Below are 27,640 nucleotides of genomic sequence, written 5' to 3'. Positions count from 1 at the left end.
TTACTTGAACAACCCATTGTGTCACGCCAGGCTGCAGGGTGCTGAGAGTCAGACTCACTCCAGGGCTCCGGAGCACCATGTAGATCCTCCCACCAGGGGGCGCTGCCTGCTGCCCTGATATTTCCCCTTGAAGTCGGGAACTTCTGTGGCTCCAGATCACAAGGCATTACTGCACCAGGTGTGTCGCACCAGGTGTGTCGCCATCCCGCTGTGATGTAAGCACTGCCCCACTCCATAGGCAGCTGCAAGGAGTGATCAACGTGTCAAAATTTGCAACAAAACTCCCCATCGCAGCAATCCCACTGTAACCAGTGTTGTGGCAGCAATATCGTTGAGAATCCATAAAACAACGGATTGAAAGAGCCACAACAGAATCTGAATAGAGACAGACAATAACTGTGGCCTGTGCTCAGAGCAGCATCTGGACGACCTAGTTAATATTTCAAATTATTTAGACGCTGTTCATGATCTTTTGCTATGTATATATTTACACAAGGCACACTGATGAATTGGCTATGCGCACCATTGCCACCTACTGGATGGAATCCAACCTGCTTAATTTTTGTGTTACAACTTGTTTTTCAGGGTTTATTAGTTTTGGTTTTCTTTTAACAATTTTTGAGTTCTACGTAGATGTCAAAAAATTAGCTTTGTCTTTGTATATACACGTAGTTCTGTTTCAAACAGCACTATATTAAAGCACACTAGAGCACCCTTAGCACACACCAGCAGGGTCTACACAGATCAATTAACGTGCAACACATTACTGTGCTTTAGAAATCATACGGCCGTAGTCCACATTACTGCGCAGCGTAAACAAGCTCTTAGAGATAAGCCTGGGATCAGGAACATCACCTATGTAAACGAACTGCACTGGGAAAGGAGTGAAGTCAACATAAATTGAGTAACTATTTCTGGTATTTTTCTGATGTGTTTTGGATGAATAGTGATTTCATTTATTTTGTACTGGGGGTGTTTTACTGGTGTTTATTGGTTAAAACCAAAACCCCCAATCCCTGGTTATAACCCCTATATGGCTCACTCCTAATGGAGATCTTTCTTTGGCCCAAGTTCTTTTCAGAGCAGGATGACCAGAGCTTTATCCTAGCAGTCACTGTGATGTTTCAAGTGGCTGAAGTGGAGAGCAAAGAGACAATTGCTAAATCCCAGGTGGGACAGATTTGCTACAGTTCTATGCATAATTATATAAAAACATCGCACGTACGCCCTTTGCAAGCCATGAAGTGTTCACACAGGAACATTCAGGCTGTGTGTGGACTGCGAAATGTGCCTTTTTATTCCATGGGCTGGACAGAGTTGCATAACTCCTGAGCACTGATGCAACTAGGAGATTTATTCTAGATTAGTGACTAGTACGTTCATCTAGATCACGCTCCCTTGCCAGGAACTGGGGTAAGGAACAAATGACTGAAAGTGTCCCATCTGGCAGGGCCCATGGTTACAGTAAGGGGAGGAGACCCAAACCCATTTCCCTTGCAAACAACCACTTGAGTCTCAATTCCACAGCTACTGTGTGCAAAAACCAACCGAAGTCCATAGGAGTTCTGCACACAGAGCAGAATCAGTCATGAGAACGCGGACATTTTTCAGAACGCAAATCAAGTGAAAGTTTGGCAACACATGGGAGCAAATACTCTCCACGCATGCTCTTCAAAGTGGTAAGCTCTCAACTTCGCGGCTGACCTAGCTGTCCCCACCAGGCATCTGCCCAGGCCTTTGGGAAAGGGGGGTGGGGATGGGGAGAGGCACAGAATCTAATATTTGGGGAGGCGAATCCGTGTGGGAATGGTGCCAAGAAGGTGTTGAAGAAGTAGCTGCTCTAAGGGGGTACATGCAGGGCACCATCCCATGACCCACTGTTTCATTTTCTTCACCGCCCACCGTCACCTCTACACCAGGGCCTTATCCAGGCTTCTTTCCTGAAGATCTCCCACTTGATGCAGGTCCACCCATGCAGGACTTTCTAGCAGCCTGTCCACACTGGCGACTTTGCCAGAACTCCCACAAGTGGCAGCCTTGGTAAGAAATTAAGGAAAAAACACTGCTGGAGTGGACAGGATCAAACAGTCTTCAAGCCCAAGTAAGCATGTGTGATTGAAGCCTGGTTCTAACAAGGGCAGGGGATGTTTTCTGCATTGGCTGTTGAACATGGCTAGTTTTTTAGCACAGATCTGCCCTATGAGGTCCCATCTATCCAGACTGTAGAACTGAATGAGGTCAGTGGCCCAGAGATGGCTACTTCACCTTGATCCCCCTTTCCACGCTGCGGCTGCAAAGGCAGTTTCAAAGACAGAGGCATAAGAAGAACCTGGAATCAGTTTGCTACTCACTAGCCACTTGCTGAATTTCCTGAATCACACGTATCGATTCCCCCTCCCTCTAGGCAAAACAAAAACATAACGTCTCGGGCTTTCTACGGCCCCCAGAACAAGGGAGGCGATGGGCGCACAAGGCAGGGAGCCACTCAGGAAGGAGTTCAGGTGACCAGAGCAAATCGCAGTCACTAAGATCTCCCCTCTGCTCTGGCTTTATAAGGGGAATCCATGCACTGGTGGGAAGACACAACGAACACACGCCAGCAAGGTGGCTTCTGGCCCAGGCCAGAACACGGGGCTCACACAGCAAAGAGGGGCTGCGACAGGACCCCTGCTCCAAACGTTCCGAATGTTGGGGTGCTTGAAGCCTGCACCAGGCTCTGAATTTTGCAGATTGGCCCCTATCTTTATAAGGGACCAAGGTAAAACCCAGATCCAAACAACCGCAACGTGTACACAAGACACAAATCCCAACTCTGCCACTTGAGCCCCTCTCTAATGTCTCTAGCGCTTCGGGTAACCCTGAGCATACCCTGTGAGACAGGTGTGCATGATGGTCAGACCCCAGGAGGAGCACCTAGCTCCCAGGCCTGGGAACACAGCACTCAGCCAGGCCTCTCTCTCTCTCTCTCTCTCTCTCTCTCTCATAGACACACACAGTTGTGGAGGATCCCACTGAACTGCTGGGCACAGCAAGCCTGGTGGTCTGGGAAACATTCCCCTCCTCCCCTTAGCCAGGGATGGAGAAGTCCCAAATCCTGCCCAACCAAGCCAGATCACAGCACAGGGTTACATCGTCACCAGCAGCCAGCGGAAAAAATGGAGAATGAGCACATGATGAGAAAACCCTCTTTGGGAAAGGGGATGCATCCATTGCGCACCTGTACACACACAGCTTCCCACTGAACCCCCACACCAACCACAAGAGAAGACACAAGTAGGGATCTGGAGGTCAGACGACTGCTTAACACACGTTGCTCCTTTTGCCGGCTGTGGCCTCGGCAAAAGGCACCGGATACCTCGCTGGCCCCTGCACCATGTGGCAAGGCCAGAGGGACAGGCTTTATTGCAACAAGCAACATACAGCTTACCCCAGACACAGGCTTCTGCATGGGAAGGGGGCAACCCATGGCCCTCTCCCCCTGGTGTCAACGGAGCAGAAAGCTTTGCAATCCAGCACAACATCCTGGGCCAACAGACACCTCAACAGTCCCCACAAGCTCTGCCTTGCTGCTCCTCCAGCTGATCGCGCGACCCTAGCCCGTGGCATCAGGGGCACTGCCAGCTTGCACAGGGGCAAAAAGCTATTACTGAGCACCTATGGCCACAAGGTGACCCAACCCCATCTCCCACCTGAACGATGCTCTGAAAGCAACGCTCCCCTCCACCTCGGTAGGAGAGGGGGCAGCCCCAGAAATCAGCCACTGCCATCAGCATTCAGGTTCTCTCTCTCTTTACCTTCATGGGAGTGAGCAGCCCAGAGTTGCACCATCTGTAGGTCGGCGGGGGTGGGTGACCTGAAGGACAGGTCAGAGGGTAAAGGGGTAGGGCTTCCATGGGGCGTGGAGGAGGTCCCTAGTCCGCTGGCCACATACCCACCCAGGAAGGCCTCACCTGAATGGGGGAGGATGGAGAAGAAAGTCAGGGTTAGGTACCAGCTTTAAAGCAGAGGTTCTTCCCAGCTTGCACCCCTCCCACTGCCATCTGCCATGCCCCAGTGCCCACTCCCCTATTGCCCATTAGGAGGCCTAATGAGAAAGCCCTGCAAGATGAGCAAGTCTCTGGCTTAGGCGCATGTTCCCACTTGGTTCCCCCTGGCCACAAACCCTTGTGATCTGTAGCGAGAGGGGACACATGGGCCCGTGCAGGGGGAGCAGGGCTGGCATGCAGCAGCTCTCTCGTTCCCATCCCCAGCTCTCGTGCTGATTCCCTGGGCAAGACTGCTGCCCCTCAGTGTCCCTTGCTGTAACACGGCGGCAATGAAATGGACCTGCTGGCGGGGGCGTTGCGAGGATGAGCACGGCTAAGACGTAAACCACGCCAAGAGCGGTTAGCACAGGAACTTGGTGGATGCAGCTGTGTCAGCCCAGCCGAAAAACCTCTTCATCTTTGCTCTGCTTTCTAAACTGCAGGGGGAGGGCTTGGCCCGGGGACTCACCAACGAGAGGAGATGCGACAGATCAGACGATAAAACACAGCCAACCACACAAACCACACACACAACGGGGGCAATGGTTGCTCTTTGCTCTGAGGGACTGGTACGGTGGGGAGGCAGATATGCCCAACCAGACCCAGTTTGGGTTAAAAGTCCCCAGAAGAAAGTCTTCAGAAAGGATCGCCCAAAATCTACGCGGACCCACAGCGAAACAGGAGAAGGGAGTGCGCGTGAGTGAGATCACCGCGTAGCCATTTCCATCAGGACGGGCGGTGAAAGATCCAGCCTGCCCCCTCTGGTCTCATATTTCAAACCCGCTGAGAGCGGAGCAGCCTCTGAGTTTTGTCCTGCAGGCTATTTCCGCCAGCAAATGCAGACCCATCCCTGGACCATTCAGCATAGGGGCTAAGTGAAATGATAGCAGAGGAAAAGAAAACACTTGCAAGCTCTCCCTGTGCTTAGAAGAGGCCAGAGCCTCCCCAGGCGGGCGGCTCCAGTGCCCAAGCCAGACAATGCATCACACGCTGCTGGCATGCGCCCGTATCAGCGGAACTGTGCGCCGCTGGAGCCCAGCACCTTCCAGGAATCGCACACCCGCCGCTGCACAGCTCCCCCCCAAGCAGACAAGGACTGCCGCCCTGGCTCGTAAGGGCCGGCTATCGGAGCATTGTCAGCCAGCTCCCCGCGATAGGAAAAGCTGGTAGATGGCGGAAAGACTGAACAAGACCTTTAAAAAAAAAAAAGGCACCTACCCGGAGATAAACCTAGAGGCAGATGTGAGAGAAACCGGGCATCACTGAGGGTCACTCATCCCCACCACTCAAGGCAATCAAGCCTGTTGGCCCCGCGCTCCGTTCCATGCAGGCTCCTTGCTCGTGACCCAAACCACAACCGTTACAAGGCCATGCCAGGCAAAAGCAGGACTCAGGACGCACGACCCACAGCCCATGAGATCTGGCGCAGGACGGGGCTCCTGGAACCAGCTGGGAGGCAGCAGGCTAGCCTAGATATCCCTGGTCTCGACGGGGCAGCGGGGACAGAGCCAGCCACAGAGCCAGCACAGGGAACCCACAGATGGAACAGCTCATGCACAGAGAGGGTGTGGGGAGACACCACCATGTGCTGCAGCGATCCCTTCCCCTCAGAAGCCACAGACTCTTCGCCGGAAGCTCGGTGGCCTCCGAGGCTGTGCAGGAGATTAAGTAACTTTCCCCCCACTCCACACATGTGCACAGATGCCGCCGGTTGGCCAGTTATGGGGTTTCTGCCTCTTATGAAATAGTGCTAACGGCCGATGCTGTGCTGGCCTCTTGAGCAGCTCTTCTGATGGATGGACGTGTTGGCGGGAAGTGGGGAGATCAGAGAGAGAAGTGGCGCAGGCCCAAGCCAAGGTCCTGCAAGGAGCAGATGTGCCCGTGCCCGTGCCCTCTCCCCTGGATCGCTGTAAACAGCAACTGGGATGTGAGATGGTGACACAAACAGCTCACTTGGCTGGACAACCAGTTAAACATTAAAAAGCTCCATTTCCCAGCCGAGGAAGAAAGAGAGAGGAATCCCAAGTGCACTAAATACGCAGCCTCGGAGTCCGGGCCGCAAGGTGTACTAAAGGCCAGGGGTTGTCTCATGCCTGCACCACCACCTGGACAATGAGCCAGGAGTGGTGCTGAGCTCTAGAACTCATTACCTGCAGTCACCTGCCAACCTAGTGTCCTGCACCACTTGCATTTCCGGTCTCACGCTCGGACTTAGCAAGGGACCAGGCAGGTGTCTCTTATCCCCCGAACCATCAAGGCTACTGGGACTCACACTTAGCACAATTTGGATCCAGCTCCCAACACCCCATGGTTTGGGGAGATGGGGAGGGTTCAGATACCTGAAAGTTGCGTTCAGACCCATCTCTTGTTATGAGCTAATAGAAAAGGATCCATCCACCTTCTACAAACTTCCTGCCGTTACGTGTCGAAAGATTCTGCATCAAAGGGGATCACAGAGGACTCTAGGATCAACATGCGGGAGCACTGCATGGGGATCCGGCATTAGCAGACCCTCATTCCAGTCTGCCACCTCAACATTTCCAGAGAGCTGTTCTTCTCCAGGTTTGCAGACTCCAGATTTTCTCTCACAGAAAATGGTGGTTTCCATGTACAGTGCAAAAGGACAGCTCAGGCCACCTGGAGCCAACCGACCCAGCTCAGGGGGGCTGTTTGACATTTCCACCTCCATCGTCTCTCACAGTGATAAAAGCCTGGGATGGATAATGGGGGAGCAGATGCCAGAGCGTGTCCTGAGAGCATGGAGACATGAACAGGGAAATATACAGCCCTGTAGTTAGCCAGCATTCAGAGCTGCAGCAAAAGACAATCTGAGGCTCCGCCAAACTGCAGAAAATATAGCACTAATCTATCAGCAAACACACATCCATAATTCATACCCCCTGCCCGTGCATGCAGAGTGCAGAGCCCGCAGCTCTTGGGCCAGGCGGTGATAAGGATAGAGCATTCCTTATACACTCTAGTATAAACCCCTCCCTTCCCAACTTGGAACATGCTCCTCGATGAAATGCCTCCCCGCTTCGGGCCCCCTGGCAAAGTAGCTCGCACACGTTCAGTATTTTTACGGAGAGTCTAGTGCCTATAAGGAAGGGAGGCCCAGAGAGAGCCACACACGGCAGCAGCTGCGGCTGTGCAAAGGGAATGTGGGCATACTTCGATCCAGACCCACAACGCCCCTGGCTCTGCTACCCCCTCCAGGGCAGAGACTGCAAGTTGTACCACCAGATAGGAGAACTGTAGGGATGCGACAAGCATCTTCTAGGGACAAGCAGGGGTTTCAGCCAAAGGTCTAGAGAATGGCAGCCCGCAGGTGGAGTTCCCTCTAAGCTGCAACAGCCTATTAAACACCACGCAAGCGCTCAAGGCTGCTGCAAGGAGAGATGCCTCTCCTGCAGCCCAGGACCTTCCGCAGCTGCAGGAGAGGTGCCTCTTCCCACCAGCCCCAGACCTGCCACAGCCAGGAGAGAGATGCCTCTCCCCGCGAGCCCCAGCCCATCCCAGCCCCGGACCTACCACAGCCAGGAGAGAGGTGCCTCTCCCCTCTGGGCCCCAGCCCATCCCAGCCCCAGACCTGCTGCGGTTGGGGGAGAGGTGCCTTTCCCACCCCAGCCCAGGTGCTGCTGTAGGGAGAGAGAGCTGGGGGGGGGAGCCCTCTCCCCACACCATTGCTCTGGAGCAGCCTGCACCCCAAACCCCTTATCCCCAGCTCCACCCCAGAGCCCGTACCCCTAGCCGGAGCCCTCACACCCCAACCCTCTGCCCCAGCCCTGAGTCCCGTCCACACTCCAAACCCCTCCACCTCACCCCCTCCATGTGAATTTTGTGATGTGCACCAAACTGGAGGCAATGTGTCACACATCACCTCCATATTGGTGCACATCACAAAATTTATTCCGCACATGCGTGCGTGGGAAAAATTAGAGGGAACCCTGCCCCCAGGCTTTCATTTTATACCCCCCCTGCTCCCAGACACACAAATCTGACTTGGTCTAAACTGAAACCAATTAAAGAGAAAGAAAGAGAGAGAGAGAGATCTAGGCTGAGATTGCCAAAGGAGCCTAAAGCAGTTGGGTGCCTAATTCCCTTACGCTCCTTTGGAAATCCCAGACTTAGCCTGCATTTCCAAATTGAGCCCCTTTAGGAAGCAAACAGACACAGCATGTTGGCTGGACCCCAATCTCCTTCAAAGATCCAGGGAAAAACGTGGAATAGAAAGAACCCTTCCTGGTCATTTCTCCTGGAGACCCAAACCTAGAGACTAGAACTGAATCTACCTACCCATAGCCAACAGCTGCTTAGGAGGAAGGTGTTGTGGCTAAAGAAGAGACCTGGGAGTCAAGAGACCTGGGTTCTAGTCCTGGCTCTGCCGTTGTGTTCTCTTAGGCAAGTGCTTTGGTCGTAATAATACTTCCCTTAGAGTATGAATCCATCAGTGTTGGTAATGCTCTGAACTCAAAGAAGTGTAGAACTGGAAGGGACTTCAATAGGTCATCTAGTCCAGTCCCCTGCACTTGAGATAGGACTAACTGATAACTAAACCACTCCTGACAGGTGTCTGTCTAACCTGTCCTTAAAACGCTTCCAATGATGGAGATTCCACAACCTCCCTAGGCAATTTATTCCAGTGCTTAACCACCCTGACAGATAGGAAGTTTTTCTTAATGTCCAACCTAAACTGCCCTTGCTGCAATTTAAGGCCATTGCTTCTTATTTGATCCTCAGACTTTAATAAGAACTATTTTTCTCCCTCCTCCTTGTAACAACCTTTTATGTACTTGAAAACTGTTATCATGTCCCCCCTCAGTCTTCTCTTCTCTAGACTAAACAAACCCAGTTTTTTCAATCTTGCCTCACAGGTCATGTTTTCTAGACCTTTAATCATTTTTGTTGCTCTTCTCTCGACTTTCTCCAATTTGTCCCCATCTTCCCTGAAACATGGAGCCCAGAACTGGACACAGTTCTCCAGTTGAGGCCTAATCAGCGCAAATGGATTCCTTGGATGACAGTATGGAAGCTTATTGTTACTTCACTGGCTGCCAGCCACCCATCTGACACCCATCTCTGAAGTGTCACACCCACCCCAATGTGCCCTTTTCCTCCCAAGCACTTGGGTTAACCCACCAGTCTGTTTCCGTCCTCAGGATGAGCCAGGCGAGTAGGGTTGGGCTGGAAGCAGAAAGGAAGCAGCAAGCTTATTTCTGACCCTGGCAGGCTCCACATGGGACAAAAACACGTTACACTCATAGCCTGAAATCCAGCCTCCCAACTGGCAGGCCCAGCAGAAGAGCACATACAGGCCAATAACGGAACCCACAAAAAAAATTGCAGAGAGAGCAAGAGCCCCAGCGAGAGACACTCCAGAAATGGGCAGCTGAGCAATTAGCATGTCCATAGATCACTTTACAGAAAAGAAAAGGAGTACTTGTGGCACCTCAGAGACTAACAAATTTATCTGAGCATAAGCTTTCGTGAGCTACAGCCCACTTCATCGGATGCATTCAGTGGAAAATATAGTGGAAATTCCACTGAAAGCTTATGCTCTAATAAATTTGTTAGTCTCTAAGGTGCCACAAGTCCTCCTGTTCTTTTTGCGAATACAGACTAACACGGCTGTTACTCTGAAACCTGTCATTTTACAGAAAAGCAGATTCTTCAGGCAGATTACCTAATAGAAACCATCTCCCCTTCCCTGTATCTGCTCTGGGATACACAAGCCAGTGTATGCAAGCCAGCAGCACTGCAGAGCTCAAAACAGCAGCTACTTCACACGCCCACCCACCGTAATGGCTGCAAACAGCTGAGAGACAGATTGCAGGACAGTGTAAATCTTTGCCACCTCCTCCTTTGTCTCTCGGGTCAGTTCTAGTTATACTTTAGGTGCCGAGGCTGTTTGACTCAGTGCCATATACAAGGCAACGAGTGATACACGGGTGCCAGCACATTCAAGGCTGAACTAAACCCTGTCTCATCAGCTCATTGCTAGTGACTGCTCCTGTATCCTTTGCACTTTGGTACCAGTCTACCTCCATATAGCTATTCTAATAGCTCCTGCCATAGACCTTCCTTAGAAGCACCCCAAGTTCACCAACCTTTGCATGCCAAAGTCCCCCCTAAAGTCATCCGACACTGCCTTATTATCAGCCCATGGCTAATGATGGCTTCAAAGAGCCAATTTGTGGCATTGATCCTGCATATCCCCTGGAGCATAGCGAAAGTTTCAATCACAGCCCCTTGACAGGTAGCCAGGAGACCAATTTAACTCAATGTTTCATCTTCCGGGGGCTCTGGAAACTGCCGAGATCTTCCTGACATAAACGAACTGCGTGGCTGAGCAGGCGGTCTCACATTCTTAGTCTTTGGTGCTTCAAGTCCCTTTGCCGCCAAATCCCCACCTGACGAGCTGGTGCAAGTTAACAGCCCTGCATGGACTCCTGCCTCAAATACACTAGGGAGTCTGGACCCAGACCATTAAAAAAATTCATCTTGCTCAGTACTGACTATTGTTTTCACCTGCTCTGGTATGGAAAGAGCAAGTCCCTTAGTCAATGGGTAGAGAGGTGGCTTTGTTACCCAGCATGCTCTGCAAGTGACTTCTGCATCAGTTATCCCTTGCTGAATGCTATGCAGTGACTTCGTACAACACTCTCACTCCGTGACCCACCGCAGATATCCCTGAGCCTCGGACGCCCAGTCTAGGGAAAGGCAGAGGGGGATTCCATGGACAACAAAATCAGAGTTTTGCGACATAAAAGTTCCAGCCTTCTCGCCCCACAACTGACACAGCTAATGAGACTCCCGTGATATTTTGCTGGTTCCCGGGAGGGAGGGGAAGCAAGACACACCCAGCGACACTGAGGAGGAGGAGAGGAAGAATGATCAGGTGGGTAGGAGTGCTAGCCCAAGACCTGGGTTCAGTTCCCCACATGCGTATTAGCCAGTTTCTTGGAGTGATAGTCCCATTTTACAGATGCAGAAACAGAACACAAGCGGTTAAGAGTCTGATTTTCACAAGTGCGGAGCACCCTAGCTGAAGAAGTCAGGCCTTGCCCAAGGTCCCATAGGGAAGCCCATGGCAGAATTGGGACTACAACCCAGCTCTTCCAAGGCCTGAGCTTTCCCCAGCAGACTATTGCTCCCCTAAAAGGAAAGAGTTGATTAGCATAAAGAAGGGAAACTAACAAGCAAGAAGCCAGCTGTGAGGCCTGGGCCAAGAAAAGGGTCCTTGGGGGGAACGTGAGGACAGGAGCAAACGAGGAGAGGGAGGAGAAGAGAAAGCAGCCAAGCCAGGCATCAACATGTGCTTCTCAGGCAGGATGGAACTGGGACCTCACATTCCATGGCCTTGGTGAAGGCCTCATTGAGCAACAGGAAATTCAAAACAGCTGAACCAGCCTCCCTGCAATCTGCGGAGGGCTTTTGTACCTTCCAACTCACCACCACTTCCCCATTCTTTAGTTCTCCATTCTGCCCGCAGCCATTTGGACACAGGTCAAGGAAAGAGAGGACTGGGGCAGGCTCAGTGTGTGTCTGTCAGTGCCTGCATCTGCACTGAGACCTTGCAAGCTAGAAACACTCAGCTGCCTCTTCTTGCTCAGTGGCCCATTTACCTGCATTGCCAAGAAATCTGTTTGGTATTGGATGGCTTTCCCTGAGCCGCTCCGGATTTACAACACTCTCAGTCTGACTTGTATCCTGCTCCTGCCTTTCTGTAGGGAAGCAAGAGTTTTAACTAATGTCCCAAGGCTCATCCCCCGACCTAGCCTTCCTGCCTCAGTTTCCCAGTTTACTCCACACACAGTGGGAGCTGCTAGTATCTCACACCAGCTGTGAGCCAATTCCCTAGCCTCTCTTTGGCCCAAAAAGAGGAATTTGGGCATAATTCTAAGGCTAGAAATCTGCATTGCTGAGGGGCACCCTGCCCCCCTTTTGGGAGCTGTGAAATAGGCAGCAAAGGCTTCAGTTTAGTATGACAGAATTTCCCGGCTGCTATCCCCCAACTCTCTTTCCAAACCACAAAGTGGCTGACAAAGCCAGCATCTGAAGGATGCTTTGTTGCTTTGATTGATCAGATTCCTTTTGCCTATGATGCTCATGAAGCCAACAATGGCATCATCCTTAGCAGCTAACAGCCAATCCCATGGAGGCACTTCAGGAGCAGCAGAGGAGGGAGAGAGAACCAGGCCACTGATTAATGCCCATTGCTGACAGAGGCACAAGACTTATGCCAACCGACAGAGCCCAGTGATTGTAAAGTGACTCCTCCTTCAAAAACACTCCCTTTCCCTATGGCAAACAATCAGCGGCTTGAACTGTTTCTCCTCATCCCTGCAGCTTTGCTAGACTAAAAACCCCAACAAAGCCAGTTTGCCAGCCAGGACCCTCTAAGCAAAGCCTGCTGTGGATGACTGCAGTAGAAATCTTATTCCAAAGTCCCGGGATCAGAGGGTTTACTTTAAAAATTCACTCCTTGGCTCCAGAATCTCAGCTTTTTGTCTTTTTTTTTTTTTTTTTTTTTTTTTTGGAGGGAGGACGGGGGAAAGGAAGAGTGGCTAGTCCTTATGGTTTTGAAAAAAACCTTGAATATGTGAAACATGGTTAAGTGAGGTCTCCTGAGTGTCAGGGTCCTCCTTAAAAAGACAAACCACAGACACAAACAACGTTGAGCTTCAACTCTGTCTCCTTTGTTTACCAGGGACCACACTGCCTGGAACTCTATGCAGCATGGAGGCATCTAGTGGCGGAATCGTATACTGCGCTGAGTGTGCAAACAGCCTGACACAATAGCTCAAAGAGGTGTGAACCACCCACATTCATTTCAGCTGGGTGTTAATTATAAAATATAAAGATGACAATGTCATTGTCAACAAGTGACTATCTCACTGCTGATCATTTTAGCAAAATCACCTAGTTAGGACTTGTCTATTCATGCAATTTAATCCCATACAAAGTAGGGTATGAACTTAAAGCAGATAAACTATTCCTGATTAACTACATGTGTTGATGCTCTTATTCTGGAATAACTCCAGGTGTAGACAGGCCCTAAAAGCATTTAGCTCACAATCCCAATTCATCTACAAAACTTTCCCAAGTGCCCAATGGTCTCCCATCTCAGAGCTCAAACTTCCAGCTTCTCCCCTGGCAACTTCACAGTTCAGTTTAAATAGCCTGGGGGGCTACTGAGCTGACTGCATTCTTCAATCTCCTATTTAATTCAACAAGAACTTCTATTTTAAATTAATCCTAACTGCCCCAGAATTTCCACCAGAGTGATGCAGAATCAAGGGGCCTTGCCTGGAATTTAGGTCCAGCCCGCCTCAGCCTTGCTCTGAAAAACCACAGAGGGGTGCGCAAGGACACACACCAACAGCAAGCAAGATTTTTTTTATATTAGATCCGTCCTTAAATAGGACTTCAAATGCAAAACGCCATACATCAAATAACATTTATTCCCTCCTTAGCGCCAAAGGTTCCATGTGCTAAGAGATGCATCTAGCGCAGACAATAAAAAATAAATTAAAGTCACAACCACTACACCAGATGTCACTGACCCCAGGGAACGCTGCTGGAACACTGAACCAGCTAATCGTTGTTCAAATGCATTCCTTTTCTTTCATACATGCCATGATTCTCAAAGATTTGATGGGACTGTTGGGGCCTGGAAGGGAAAGCCTTTATGTGCTGAATGTTCTTTGCTGAACATCTTTCTAGCCAAGTGCATAGTGAGGGATGGAATTTTTAAAGATTCATTTAAGGACACATGGAATAGATATTAGTGACAACTCTCTGCAAGTATCTGGAGAACAGAAACCTTCCAAGGGAGAAGAGAATTTTGAGAATGGTCCTAGACCTAATGGGATAAAATTAAGGCAATTCACATTTTAGTCGGAATATTGTTGTTCCAATTCCTGACACTAGTGTCACCTTTCTGCCAAGCCGTAGCATATGTGCAAGGCCTTGCAGGTTGGCTTCCCAACTGGATAAGAAATCAAGGAAGTGGAGCCTGATTATATTTTAAGTGTAACTTGTTTTATTTGTATATACACACAAAAATACACCAGTCCTGGAACAGAGGAGGTCAAACAGCATGCAGGGCAATCTCTTCTCCCAGGAATTTCAGCCTAGCACCAATGCCCAAATTCTCAGAGAGCAAATCAGCCTCAAGAATTGACTCTAATCAGAGCTAAAGGCAAAGAGCAAAGCTCTTCTGCTGGTCTCACTGCTCCCATGCCATGGGCCACTGCATTTACACAGCACTTTGCATAACAAAATGTAACACCATAACCATGTCTTCCCAAGACTGAACATATTTTTGCTCAGACACAGAAAAAAAGACACCTTAGAAAACCATGTGTAACAGTACCACCTATTGACACCTACCAGAACAATATATTCAATGAGAATCCTGCACTAGCAGGAAGATTTAGGCAGAGAGGACCTAACTGATCTTTTCCATCTCTCTAATCTGAATTTCTGTGATCTATTGTTTTTATCCTCTGGTGCCTTCTTCCCTCTGCTGAGGCTGCAGTAACAATTGGCCAACAAACCCTATTTTCAGAACTAAGCAGACCCTGATGGTGAGTGGACATGAAAGTAAACCAAACAGCTGTGCATGGGATTTACCTTTTGAGATGATTCTTCAGCAGATCCCCTTTAAAGATACTGGCCATGTGCCTCAGAGAGTACATCTTAAAAGGGGATTATTATTATTATTTGTATTACATAGAGCCTAGAAGCCCTAGTCACAGACCAGGACCCCACTGTGCTTGGCACTGTACAGACACAGAACAAAAAGCTAGTCCCTGCCTCAAGAACCTTTAATTCCTAGCTTGGTACAATGCTTTTTGTCAGCAGATTTCACAATGGTTTACAAAGAAAGCCAGTGTCACTATCCCTATGTTACAGATGGGGAAACTGAGGCACAGAGCAGGGAGGTGACTTGCCTGAGGTCACTCAGCAGGCTCAGCTGGGAACAGAACCCTGGTCTCCTGAGTCTCCCCCAATGCTCTACCCATTAGACCATGCTACCATACAAGTATCTAGACAGGTAGAGATCTCCTACTTATGCTGACACCACTATCTATATGTCTGCAGCATCACCAAAAAATTAACATTTTTTTAAAACCTGCCTGTTATTTCCTGCTCACCCAAAGGTAAAGCCTGCCCTTTCTCTACACCCTCAGAGGGCCCAAAGGTAGTGGAATCCATGCTTGCAGTTGACAACAGGTTTGAGGAAGAGTCACAGCTTCTAGGTGCCCAAGCCCTGGAAGGTTCACTGCATACCCCCACAGTCAGGTTTGGGGGGCAGCCCCAGGAATCTGTTGTCATGCAGGTTCACCTACCATTTTCCCAGCAGAGCAGTGCCCTCTGCAGCATCAAGGCTAACGCAGCTGCTTCGGAATAGCTTTGCTGATTGGAGGAGGGAGTGGGACCGGGGGGGTGCAATCTGGCCGACAATGGGAAAATGCATCTTGTAAGAAACAAGTTAACAGATATGGATATGAACCACAGCAAGGGCCTGTGGGTTAACCAGGGCCAGCTTCTGTCCACACTAAGGGCCAAGTGCTAGTTGACCTCACACTAGTTAACATATTTTCTAGAACAATTCATTTTCCAGGCCAAGAACAGCTATACATGTGAATTCATTTGTCCCCAGCCTTTGCCATGCCATCTACTCCAGCGTGGCTTGGTGGCAGTGGGTGATTCGGCCTAACATGTATTAGAATAATCATTCATGCTAATCAATAATCACCAGTCACGTTTATTATAGTAGTGCCTAAGGACCAGCGCTGTTCAAACACATAGCTCCTGCCCCGATGAGCTTTCAACCTGAATGGACCAGCTAGACACCAGGGCTAGCCTGTGTCCGCATTGCTAGGAAGGGCTAGAGCACCACCAGCAGGGTGAACAGGGTGATCAACAAATGGCACGTTAGTTCCACGATTTTTTTTTTTAAATCAAAATTGCAAAGAGACCGGAAAAAAAGCCCGTGGCACCGAATTCATTTGATTGTTCAGAGCCCTGTCCACCCACTTAATGTGCAGCTGAAGTAGGCTACCCCTGCACCCAAACTATGTGATAACGTCCCTTTCATTAAAAAGGGAGCACCACCTTAGCCACCTTTTCTCAGCAAAGGCTACACACATTTGGGGCGTGTTTATTATGGGGTGGCACAGGTGTTGGTCCCAAGATCACCTGTGCCAAGTTTCTGGCAGCAACAGCCTTCAGAGAGCAAATTAAATCAGCCTTCAGAGACTGAATCCAGCCTTCCCAGAGTCATTAGCCATGCCCTGAGGGGAACACAGGCTATTTTCAGACATGATGACTTAAGACCAGGTCACCAGCAGGTTAAATTAAACTATGCAGCATTATCTTCCTCCCCTCCCATTGAGAAATTAAATACTCCTGCCTGATGGGCACTAGCCAACCCTGAGTACTCACAACAGGGTGCTTGAAAGGAAAACGGAGGAGGCAGCTGAGCTTGGAAAGGTAAATACCATCTGCCCTCTCTTCCCTTTCTGCTGCAGTTCTTTGAACAAGGCCATATCTGCAGTGAATTATGGGAGAGCTCTCCCCTTTTCTTGCTTTGTAATATATTCCCAAGTAATCGTATCACTCTGCTCTTTGTTCCATCCGTCAACCTTTCATCTGTCATGGTCTACTCGGGCCCTGATCCTGCAAACTTGATGTACTCAGGTGATGCTGCATTTGAGAGGCTTGTTTTCACTGAAGAGTCAACTTGGGCATTGCTCCTACCCCACTCCCATCCGCACACAAAATCCTCTCCCTCATATGTGGTGGGGCTTTACACCCAGGCCAGCTGGCCCATGCTGGGGCACAGGCTAGAGTCCAAGAGCTGCTTACGCTTGGGCTGGAAACCCATCCACTTTGCAATGCGGACACAGGCTACGCCAGTGGTTCTCAACCAGCAGTACATGTACCCCGGGGGCTCCATCAACTCATCTAGATATTTGCCGAGTTTTACAACAAGCTACAAAAAAAGCACTAGCGAAGTCAGTACAAACTAAATTTCATACAGACAGTGACTTGCTTGTACTGCTCTATATACTATACACTGAAATGTAAGTACAATATGGATATTCCAACTGATGTATTTTATTATATGGTAAAAAATGAGAAAGTGAGCAATTTTTCAGTAATGCTGGGCTGTGACACTTTTTGTATTTTTAGGTCTGATTTTGTAAGCAAGTAGTTTTTAAATGAGGTGAAAATTGGAGGTATGCAAGACAAATCAGACTCCTGAAAAGGGGTACAGTAGTCTGGAAAGGTTGAGAGCCACTGGGCTACGCCACTCAAGCGATGATCTTCAGTTCCTTCCCACAATTTCCCGCCGTCCCATCACCAGAAGAACAGACAAGTTCTCCCACAATTCATCGAGAAAGAATCGGAGAATGGCTCAGCTTACTGCAGAGATAGGAACCATGGGATATGCCTCCATGGGACACACCGGAGCGTGTACAGCACCAGTGTAGACGCAGCTGAGTGGGAGCAAACAGAGCTTTGCAATGTGGTTGTTCAGACCCGGTCTAGGCCAGCCCGAGCTTCAATCAGCAGAGTTCCCTCTGCACTGAGGACACACCCACAGAGGTGCAGGGTCCAACAGTTCCTTTGACCTAAGCTCTTAGTGGAAAGGACTGTGTCTTCAGACCCCTCTGCGAGTCACCTAGCTCACCGGCTCGGAGTATATAGATAGCATCTAAACCCACAACAGTGAAAATAGCCAGCATGGCCCAGGATGGGAGATACTTTTCTGCATCTTCTCCATTGAGGTTTCCTGTCCTCCCGCGGGCAAGGAACTTTCACTATGCAAACTAGCCTGCTTACTGGGGCTGCAACAAAACATACCAACAACAACTGGCACCAGAAGGTGCCATCCCTTCCTTCCCCTAGCAGGTTTTAGGTCTCCATTATTGTACATAGCCAAAACAACAAACATGCAACCCCAATCATTAAAATTAGGTTAGAAGGTGGCAGCTGGATCTGGATTTGTTTTGACTCCAAGGATCATGCCAAAAGAACAACAAAAAAGGAGAAGCCAGACAGAGCTGGCATGAGCAGCTATGAGTCAAAGTTACAGTAGACGTGGCTTTCTCAACTGCTTATTTTTAAACCCGCTGTCTAAGCTTTCAGAGGAATAGTATCTAGCTCTGATATTGGGCTTTTCAACGGCAGATCTCAGAGCGTTTTACAAGGGAAATCAGCATAATTTTACATTTGGGGAAACGGAGGCACGGGGAAAGACAGACCTTAAAAACCTCTCCTTCCTTAGAGGTTTTTACGGTCAGGCTTGACAAAGCCCTGGCTGGGATGATTTAGTTGGGGATTGGTCCTGCTTTGAGCAGGGGGTTGGACTAGATGACTGAGGTCCCTTCCAACCCTGATATTCTATTATTCTATGGAAGAGACTTGGCTAAGGTCATCCAGCCAGTCAGGGCAGAGATGGGAACAGAACCCAAATGTCTCCTGAGTCCTGGTCCCCCAATATCCAAGATTCCCCGATTATCAGAAATCCCCTTCCTAATGAGCTGCCAGTTTGACTCCTTAGCATATTTGCTGTTAACTGCGATTCTCAGGCACTTTAAATGGGGCGGTGGGGTGGGGAGTCTTATATTTAAGTTGGGTTTCAGAGTAGCAGCTGTGTTAGTCTGTATCCACAAAAAGAAAAGGAGTACTTGGGGCACCTTAGAGACTAACAAATTTATTTGAGCATAAGCTTTCATGAGCTACAGATTTAAGTTGTGAAACTTTCAATTTCCTTATGGCAGAGAAGACACAGGAGATGTGGCTGTCAGGAACCTCTGCAAAGACTTGGGAGTCAGTGGGGCTACTCACAGTGCATGAAGTCAAGCATGTGCATCAGTCTTTGCAGGATCAGGGCCCCACAGCCCATTGAAATCAATGGGTGTCTTTGGATATGGCCCACAAAGGAGGCCCCCCACCACCCACCCATTGAGGGCCCCAGACCATAGACAGACCCCAGTGGCACACACCTCAGAACTCAGAGAGATAGCAAAACTGAACAAGAGGACTGCAGAAGAGAAGACCTCTGCAAAGTTTCTCATAGGTCAGGGGCAGGCAAACTTTTTGGCCTGAGGGCCACATCGGGTTTCGGAAACTGTACGGAGGGCCAGTTAGGGGAGGCTGTGCCAGGCTGTGCTCCCGTCCCCTATCCACCCTCCCTTGCTTCTCACCCCCTGAGCCCCCCCCCGTGACTCTTGCCCCATCCAACACCCCCCCGTTCCCTGACGGCCCCCCCCAGGACCCCTGCCCCATCCACACACACCCTGCTCCCTGTTCCTGGAACCCCTGCCCCTGACTGCCCCATCCAACCCCCACTCCTTCCTGACTGCCCCCTGGGACCCCTGCCCCCATTCAAACCCCCCGCCCCGTTCCCCGCCCTCTGACCACCCCGACCCCATCCACGCCCCCGCCCCCTGCCCACCACCCCAAACTCCCCTGCCCACTATCCAACCCCCCCTGCTCCCTGCCCCCTGACCGCACAGCGCAGAGCACTGGTGGCTGGCAGCACTACTGCTGCGCTGCCCAGAGCATCATGCCGGTGTAGTGTAGTAAACTGCTCCCCGTAACTGCTACCAGTAGCACATTCCTACGCGGGCCGTAGTTTGCCCACCTCTGTCGTAGGTGGAAGCTGCTCCAACCTTCTTAAGAGCTTTTAAATTCATTTGGACTTCTGCAAGCCATTTCTCTCCTGTAGTAATGACACCGAGTGCTCAAACCATAGACTAATGACTCAGGGAAAGCCTAGTTCTGAAACCAAACACACCAGGCTGAAGCATTCCATGAGAGGGAGAAGGGTGGCCAAGTGGTTAAGGTCCTAAGCTGGAGTCAGGAGATCCAGGTCCCATTCCCCCTACATGACCACAGACTTCCCATAGGAGCTGGAGCAAGCCACACCATGCCTCAGTTTCCCACCTGTAATTAGGAACAGGAGTACCTCCCTACATCACACTAACGACCGTGAGGCACTCAGACACTGTGGTAATAAAGGGCTTGCGAGTAGTTTTAATACCAGCCTACCCAAAAAAGCTGGAACCACAGTTTTGTGTAGCAAGAGGGGGTGGAAGAATATTAATAGCTATATGCAGTGGGTCAGCACAGCCCGTCCCCTACTGAGCTGGGCTGACTAAACTCCCCTCTAGACGATGGCACAACATGGACTCGTTGGAGCCAAGTGTCTGAATTGCTTTTTCCTCCCATAAACTAGCCTAACTCCAGTGTCACTTAAAATGGGACACAGTTACACGGACTATCACTACCCCTTCAAGAGCATCCAGATGGGGAGTTTGTACTGGTTTAAAGAGCTAGATTTCTAAACTGATTTAAACTGGTTGTCTACACTAGGCAAGGCCAAGATTCCACCATCTCCCAGCTCTGTACTGTCCCCTTCAAAACATCTGAATAAGGCAAAATACCACATGCCTTCATAATTTCATTGGGACTGCTCACACGAGTAAGGTGTGTGGTATTTGGCCACTAGCTCATGCAAATTGTCCTCCTTCATGCTTTTCTATCTCCTCTCATCTTGGCTTCCCTCACTTCCTCCTTTACAGTCTTCCTAATTTCCAACACTTAAAATCACAGAAGCCAGAGAGAACAGAAGCCACGCAGTGTTCATTCTCCCGCCGATGTTCCGTACATTGCTTTGTCCTCTTCATATAGGACGTCTGCAACTGAAGTGGGCTTCCACCACTTCTCCTGTGAGACTAGTCAACAGCCTATGGACTTGTCTACATTAGGGATTTCTGTGCCAATATAGGATACAAACTCCAGTGTAAACGCTCTATACAGGTGTAAAGCATGGCCTTATGCTGATGTGTTTTACCCTGGTCCTGAAATATACAGAGATCTATACCAGGGACTAAGAAAAGGAGTACTTGTGGCACCTTAGAGACTAACCAATTTATTTGAGCATAAGCTTTCGTGAGCTACAGCTCACTTCATCGGATGCATACTGTGGAAAGTGTAGAAGACATTATATACACAGAGACCATGAAACAATACCTCCTCTCACCCTTCATGGTCTCTGTGTATATAATGTCTTCTACAGTTTCCACAGTATGCATCCGATGAAGTGAGCTGTAGCTCACGAAAGCTTATGCTCAAATAAATTGGTTAGTCTCTAAGGTGCCACAAGTACTCCTTTTCTTTTTGCGAATACAGACTAACACGGCTGTTACTCTGATACCAGGGACTGATATTGTCCCTAATTTAGGCAAACCAGAATAGACCGTGACACCTTTAAGGTATCTTCCCTGGTATTTGCCCATAATAATTCTCCTCTTAATCTCAACCCACTTATTCTTTGAACCATTCTGAACATTCCTCTGTCCTTGGGCACTTACCCCTCTAAATACTAAAGTTGCAATCCCAACAGATGTTTTTTTTTCCGCTAAACTATTCAGATTTTAGTCCTCTAATCTTTCCTCCTTAGTCAAGCTGTCCTTCCCATTTGTTCTTTTTTGTTGCAGGGATGGAGGTACACAGAAAGCCATATGCAATTCTCGATGCTGTCTCACCAGGATGGTTTCAAGAGGCACTACCTACCTCTCTGGTTTGTGTTGGAGGCCTCTCTATTTACGGTTCACTAGCATCCCATTTCTCTTGCGGCACTACGCCTTTGTGTGTTTCTTGCTCCCACTGATTCTGTGTTTTGGATTGTTCTCTCCCTCCCCAGATTGAGTACCATGAGTTTTTCAACAGGTTGAATCTCACCATATTATCTTCTGCCCATGGGCCATAACACGCCATCCATTTGTAAACAGAAAGTCCCATTAACAACAATGGCATGACCAGACCCCACAATTCTAGCCCTTTTCATTCCCGCCCCAACCCCGTCTTGTGGGGTTCACAACACCTTCCAGTGAGTGCCATCAGCTCTCCCTGTCCTCTCAAACTCCACCACCCCATCCTTCCTTGTCTCGTCACTCTGGGCAGCAGAACCTTTCCTCCTGCTACCAGCATCATCTGCATTTCCATCCCTGCTTCTCTTTACACCTTGTTTCTACCACCTGCCCTGGCATTCCAAACCATCCTTTTAATGAATTAAACACACTACACGCTCCGTCTCCATTTGCGCTCATGCTCAACCATTCTGCTTGAAACTTCACCCCATATCAAGGATGCCCAGTAGTTGCCTCCCCTAAAAAGTAGCCCTTTGCTAACATCTCCCTGCCATTAGAAAGATGGCATAACTGGAAACAGCCATGTTTTTACTACTGGCAAAAAAAAAATCAAAACAAGTGCTTTCTAGTCGCTGATCAAAGGAGATAAAAGCATACGCAAATGTTATGGTTGTGTGCATTAAATACATATTCAAATTAAAACACAGCCCTTGGGCTCTTGACAAATTGCCAGCGCAGCCCCTGACGTTGCAAAGTTCAGCCACCCAACTACAGATGCTACTTGTATGGTGTATTGTAATCTATGGCTGTCACTTACATTTGTCTAAATGATACAAGAGATGGTTTTATTATTCTCAGAACTATATTGAACCTGGCTAGGAAAAGACAGAGAGCTTTCTTGTGCCAGACAAGATGGAGGCCGCTCAGTTATGTGGAGAGATTTAGAGAAGAAAATAAGGTAAAACTAACTTTAACAATGGTGGGGGGAGTATACAATGCTTGCACCAACACGAATGTCATCGTGAAGAGGAGATGCAGAAGATCTGTCCAAAAAAAGTTACAGAGAGGGCTCATCTGATGAAAGTAGGAATTTCCGATCCCACACAAACCCAGAGGATACATTAAAAGAAGCAGAAGAATCGCTGCTTTGTGCTGCTAATCTCATTCTGGAGAAGGCTCTGCTGTAGCAGTGGGATAGTGAAGGGAAACCCCTGAGTGTAACGCAGGATTGAAATGACGTGTAGTGTGTATAGCTACTGGAGCATAAAAAGGAGAAAAAAGTGGAAACTGGGGGGGTGGGGGAGGTAGGGGAGAGAAAACACACACACAATGTTTATGCACTTGAATATAATAGAACTTGATTTGTCCTAATATTGTCCATATGATGTATATTGACATAACAGATCTGGATATGAAACAGAGAATTACATAATGGTCACACACACAGTACATGGAGGGAGTGCCATGTGTTATTGCTTTCTAGTTATTTCACACACACACACTATGTTCTTGCCCTGATGGTGACTTGCACTAAGGCTATATGTTCACCACACACACACACACAAAAAAAGGGGGTGTTCTTAAAACAGGTTAGCTAATCCAATTTAGCTAATGCAGGTTAAAATAGCAGCAAAGACTTGGCAATTCAGTTAACTTAGGTGAATTCAACTGCAGGCTCCCCTACAGACTTTAACCTGAATTAAAAGCGAAGTTGTCAGGTCTTCACTGCTGTTTTAACCTGACTGAGCTAGCTGGAGTTAATAACACACCTTTTTTGCAGCAAAGATATATGCAAAGCCAAGTTAACCTCACCTGCCAAGCATGTCCGTCATTTAAATGATTTTCATAATTAAAATCAATTAGAACCAAATATATTAAAAGTGCATTCAAAACCATGGGGAATTAAGCTTAAAGACCAATGATAAGAGGCTGAACAGAACATAGTGGGAGGAGAAAAGCAGTAGTACACAGAAGGCAAGATTCAATATATAACCGTCAAGAATAAAAATAATCTAACTTTTAATAACATACCAGGATAAAAAAAAGATGGCTAGATATATGGAACTGTGACCGTTTTTGAAGTTATCAGAATACAGATCTAGAAAGGGGGTCCAAATCTCCTTAAAATTCTCCCTCAGTCATTTCTCTAAGGCCACCATATCTCTTCCAGACTTGCCACATCACTCATTTCATTGTACCAGTCCCACAATCTTCAGCTGGTTTGTCAATTTCCAATTCCCTTAAAATGATTCTTTTGGCCACTACTGATGCTCGTAATAAAAATTGTTCCCAAGGTCACCTCCATCTTTTATCAACATTTCAACTCTTGCCACATTAAAACATTAACATTCTTTAGGTCCCCAGCAATGTCCGTTTATAATCATCCTTCACCTGCCGATTTTTTCTCAATGTGCCCCTGATTTAGAGTGATACCAAAATGATCACCTTTTGTTTCCCATAATCATCATCTAAAACAGCTGGAAAGGAAAACAGAAGCATACTGCATACGCAATAGCTGATCATTTGTGACACTAAGGAAAGAGAGCCAAACTTTCACTGCTACACCACTCCTGGAAGCTTGTCTAAATTAGGAATTTTTTCCACCACTCTTACTCCCCCAATGCACTTGTGACGTACTAGTGTAAAAAAGGGAGTTTGTACTGGTGAAAAATCTGGAGACTGTGAACATGAGATTTTTCTCCACAGATCCAGCCACAGCACCAGAGGGCTAGAGTCTATAAAAGTGCAGTTCTGATACACTTAAAAAGAAATATAAAATGTTGTATGGAAATCCACACAACAAAAGTCTCTCCTAATTCTGCCTCAACAACGGGAAAAAGAGAAAATGGTGAGGATGAGAATTATGGGCTGTATGATCTTAGGGAGATCTCTTAGGGAGCAAATTTTGCTGCATTGAGCAGTATTCCTGCAATTCTAGACTTGCTGGAATTTCTTTAAAGGGCCCCCCAGCCCAATTGGTAAGATGCAGCAATCACTATGCAAACAGAGGACAGGCTGCTCTGCCAACCCACCTCTTCAAAAAACTGTTTTCAGACAAACCATAGCAGAAAAGATTCTCTCTCTCTGCTCCTCTCTCATTCATCTCAGATTTTAAAGTTCACACCTCACTAATTGGGACCCCTTAAATGTTACCATCATTAAGTGCAGACATTTGCCCCACACACTCCCTGCATCCTACCCTCTTTTATTAAAAAGATACATGCACAGAGTTAAAGTTTTGCAATTAAAATAAAAGCAAAAATGCAAGGGTTCTTACAGTAACATTAACTCAGCAAGCTCACACATCCCTTATATTTTAGGGTATACATTGTATGACAGTGCTAGGTTAAGCCATGCATTTAAACCAGACACTGGTACAACCAATACATGGTTTTATCGTGTATGTTAGATTGAGCTAGCTAACACCTCCTAAAACTGGACAAAACTCTGCAAATTGTACTTAAGCAAATGCTAAACTTGTCCACTTACAGCTTTGGATAGTGGAGCACCCAGGCTGTAACTGGACAAGTTTAGCATTTGCTTAAGTACAACTTGCCTTGACTAGAGCTAGGCGTTAGATCACGTTAGCTAGCTAATTAATTTTACCATCACACCTTTAAATCCTAGTTCAGACAAAGCCAGAAAGCGCAACATGCTGTGTTAACATTGTTGCAGGAACCTTAAATTAATTTCCTTAAATAACCACTATTATAATATAATTATAAACCAACAAGAACGTTGCTGCAGTCTTTAGGAAGGAAATGAAATTCAGAATTTCCCTTTTGCAAACAACCTCTCTGCTTACCAACGTTGCTATATTAGAAAAGCTAAATAACAAGCAAGCTTCATCCCCATCTTCCCTCCAACAAGGTCCATTCTTCAACAGCTAAAGTGTTGGAAAGGAATAGGTTTGTTGTGAACTAGAGCAATGAGGGCTAGTCTACAGTAGTTTTCCTCCCTTCCTCCGCTAGAATTTCCTAGTAGGTGTTCAACTCCAGTGGTAGTTGCAGTGATGGACGCTCTAATGTCAACACGGACCAGGTGGTCACCAGCAATGCCTGGACTTGCTGTGAACAGGTTTAAATGACACAGTGACATACATAAAAAGAAAAGGAGTACTTGTGGCACCTGGTGCCCTTTCTATGCAGATTGTCTAGAACAGGTCAATTTGCCCGGTATAACTACCCGTATGTAGTTTAAAAAGCAAGACTGTTGCACCTACAGGAGGGGTCCGCACTAGCTTTCTGTACTGGTGTTTGTTACACCAGTTCAAGTCTCTCTCGTGTAGACATGGCTTCACAATGACAGTCACTAGGGTCACTGCACCGGAAGAAGTGCTGCACCCATGGGACAGTTCCAAAAATGAAGACTAGTGCAGGAACAGAGAAGCCAGTTCTTCTCATAACGTTCTCTGGCTTCGCAAGCTTTGAAGTGATCTCAATTTAAGTTGGTGGAAAAATGGGTAGTGGAGGGAAGGAGGGTCAGGGAATCTCAATCCATTCCCGTCCTTCTTACACCGTAATTTACCAATGTGTGCTCTAAATATTTCTAAAAAAACCTATGAGGGGACCAAAGTAACACCTGGCCTAACTACCATATTCACAACTTCCCCTTGGGGTGAATAGACACAGAACAGTCATTGTTCCTCTATCAACCTTCAGCTATTTGTTGTCAACAAGTTGGAAACCCAGACAGCGTGTGTGTGTGTTTGGGGGGGGTGTTCCTACCCTAGACTTCATTGCCAAGGATTTTCCACTTGTGCTGCTACTGCAGCAGATCTAGCAGTAAAAGTGTGAACGTAGACAGGGCTGCACACGACCGGTTCAAGCATGAGCCCCGTTCAGAGCCAGTCTAGATCATGGGGGTCCGGAGCCCTGTTTGCAAAAGTGCCTCTCTCCACCACTGCTATTGGGGGGACAGCGCTGGTGGTAAGTTTAGGTCAAAAATGCCTAGTTTAGACAAGGGAGGGGCATGCGAGGGAGAAATACCACCCCTGGCAGGTCTCTAGTCAGCTAACATTCCTCCTTGTTTTATATTACAAGCCGGCACTCCACAGCACCAGACCCACCACACTACCCAGAGGGGAAGTGTGATTTCAAGGACCATTAAACACAATGAAATTTTCCCCACTGAACACAATGAAATTTTCCCAGAATGTATCATAATTACAAAAATACCTGTGCTGAACCACTAAGCTGATCAGTTGAATTTACAGCACTGGATAACTTTAGAGTCCATATCCCAATTCCAGCTTGCGGCAGGCTGGTGTAGAGGTTACAGGTTATTATTTCTTACCATTTGTCTAGCACTAAACTGTGTGATAGGCAATTTACAGGCAGAAAAGACGGCAGGCCAGGTCTGTATTAAGAGCATTTGGCCAGTATGGCTATACCAGATGCTACGCCAGCAAAGCACTCATGTGGATGCAGCTTATATCAGCAAAACTGCACTTTTGCCAGTATAATTGCAGTTACGTGGGGCTTTTGCTGGCACCACTATGTCATATGAGAGGTGTTTATAATTTTTGCCAGCATAGCTACATTGGTTAGGAGTGCGGGTAAAAAACCAAATTTTATGCAGGCCCAAGTCTCATACTCAGTAAATACGTGCAACAGACTTTCTTGCCTATCACTGCAATGTTGTACATAGGAACAGTTTCCGATCCATTTTAAAATTCTCACACTTCCTATATCCAGACACAGATACTTAACGTGGAAATATAAAGCATCTCTTCCCTCAATCTGGGCCCTTTTTCTTTGGCTGGCGAGCTTGCAAGTTTTATTTATTACTTATCTTGCCATTAAGATTTAAGTCCCTTCTTGTGGATTAAGGAAGCCTTAGTGGAACACTCTGGAAAATCAAGTTCCTCAGACCAGAATGTAACAATACTTACAAAGAGCACTCACCAGATTATATACACACACCCCACCCAGAAAT

The 27,640-nt window shown here is 47.9% G+C and overlaps 1 protein-coding gene across 11 annotated transcripts in view; it reads right to left on the bottom strand.

Annotated features, from left to right (window-relative positions):
* The window catches only part of TNRC18 (trinucleotide repeat containing 18), a 90,093-nt gene that overhangs the window by 55,471 nt on the left and 6,982 nt on the right, over nucleotides 1-27,640 (bottom strand). For 8 of the 11 annotated variants that reach the window (XM_073361914.1, XM_073361916.1, XM_073361921.1 and 5 more), the window contains one exon: nucleotides 3,795-3,950. The exons of 2 other annotated variants lie outside the window; for them this stretch is intronic. In XM_073361914.1, coding sequence (XP_073218015.1) covers nucleotides 3,795-3,950 — 156 coding nt within the window. Of the gene's footprint in view, nucleotides 1-58; nucleotides 178-3,794; nucleotides 3,951-27,640 lie in introns of those variants that run through there. One more of the 11 variants, XM_073361922.1, reaches the window with a different exon arrangement.

Source organism: Lepidochelys kempii, chromosome 10, assembly GCF_965140265.1.
Source record: "Lepidochelys kempii isolate rLepKem1 chromosome 10, rLepKem1.hap2, whole genome shotgun sequence".
Lineage (NCBI taxonomy): Eukaryota > Metazoa > Chordata > Testudines > Cheloniidae > Lepidochelys > Lepidochelys kempii.
The sequence above is the reverse complement of the archived record's forward strand: the minus strand, read 5'-3'. Positions and strand labels throughout refer to the sequence as shown.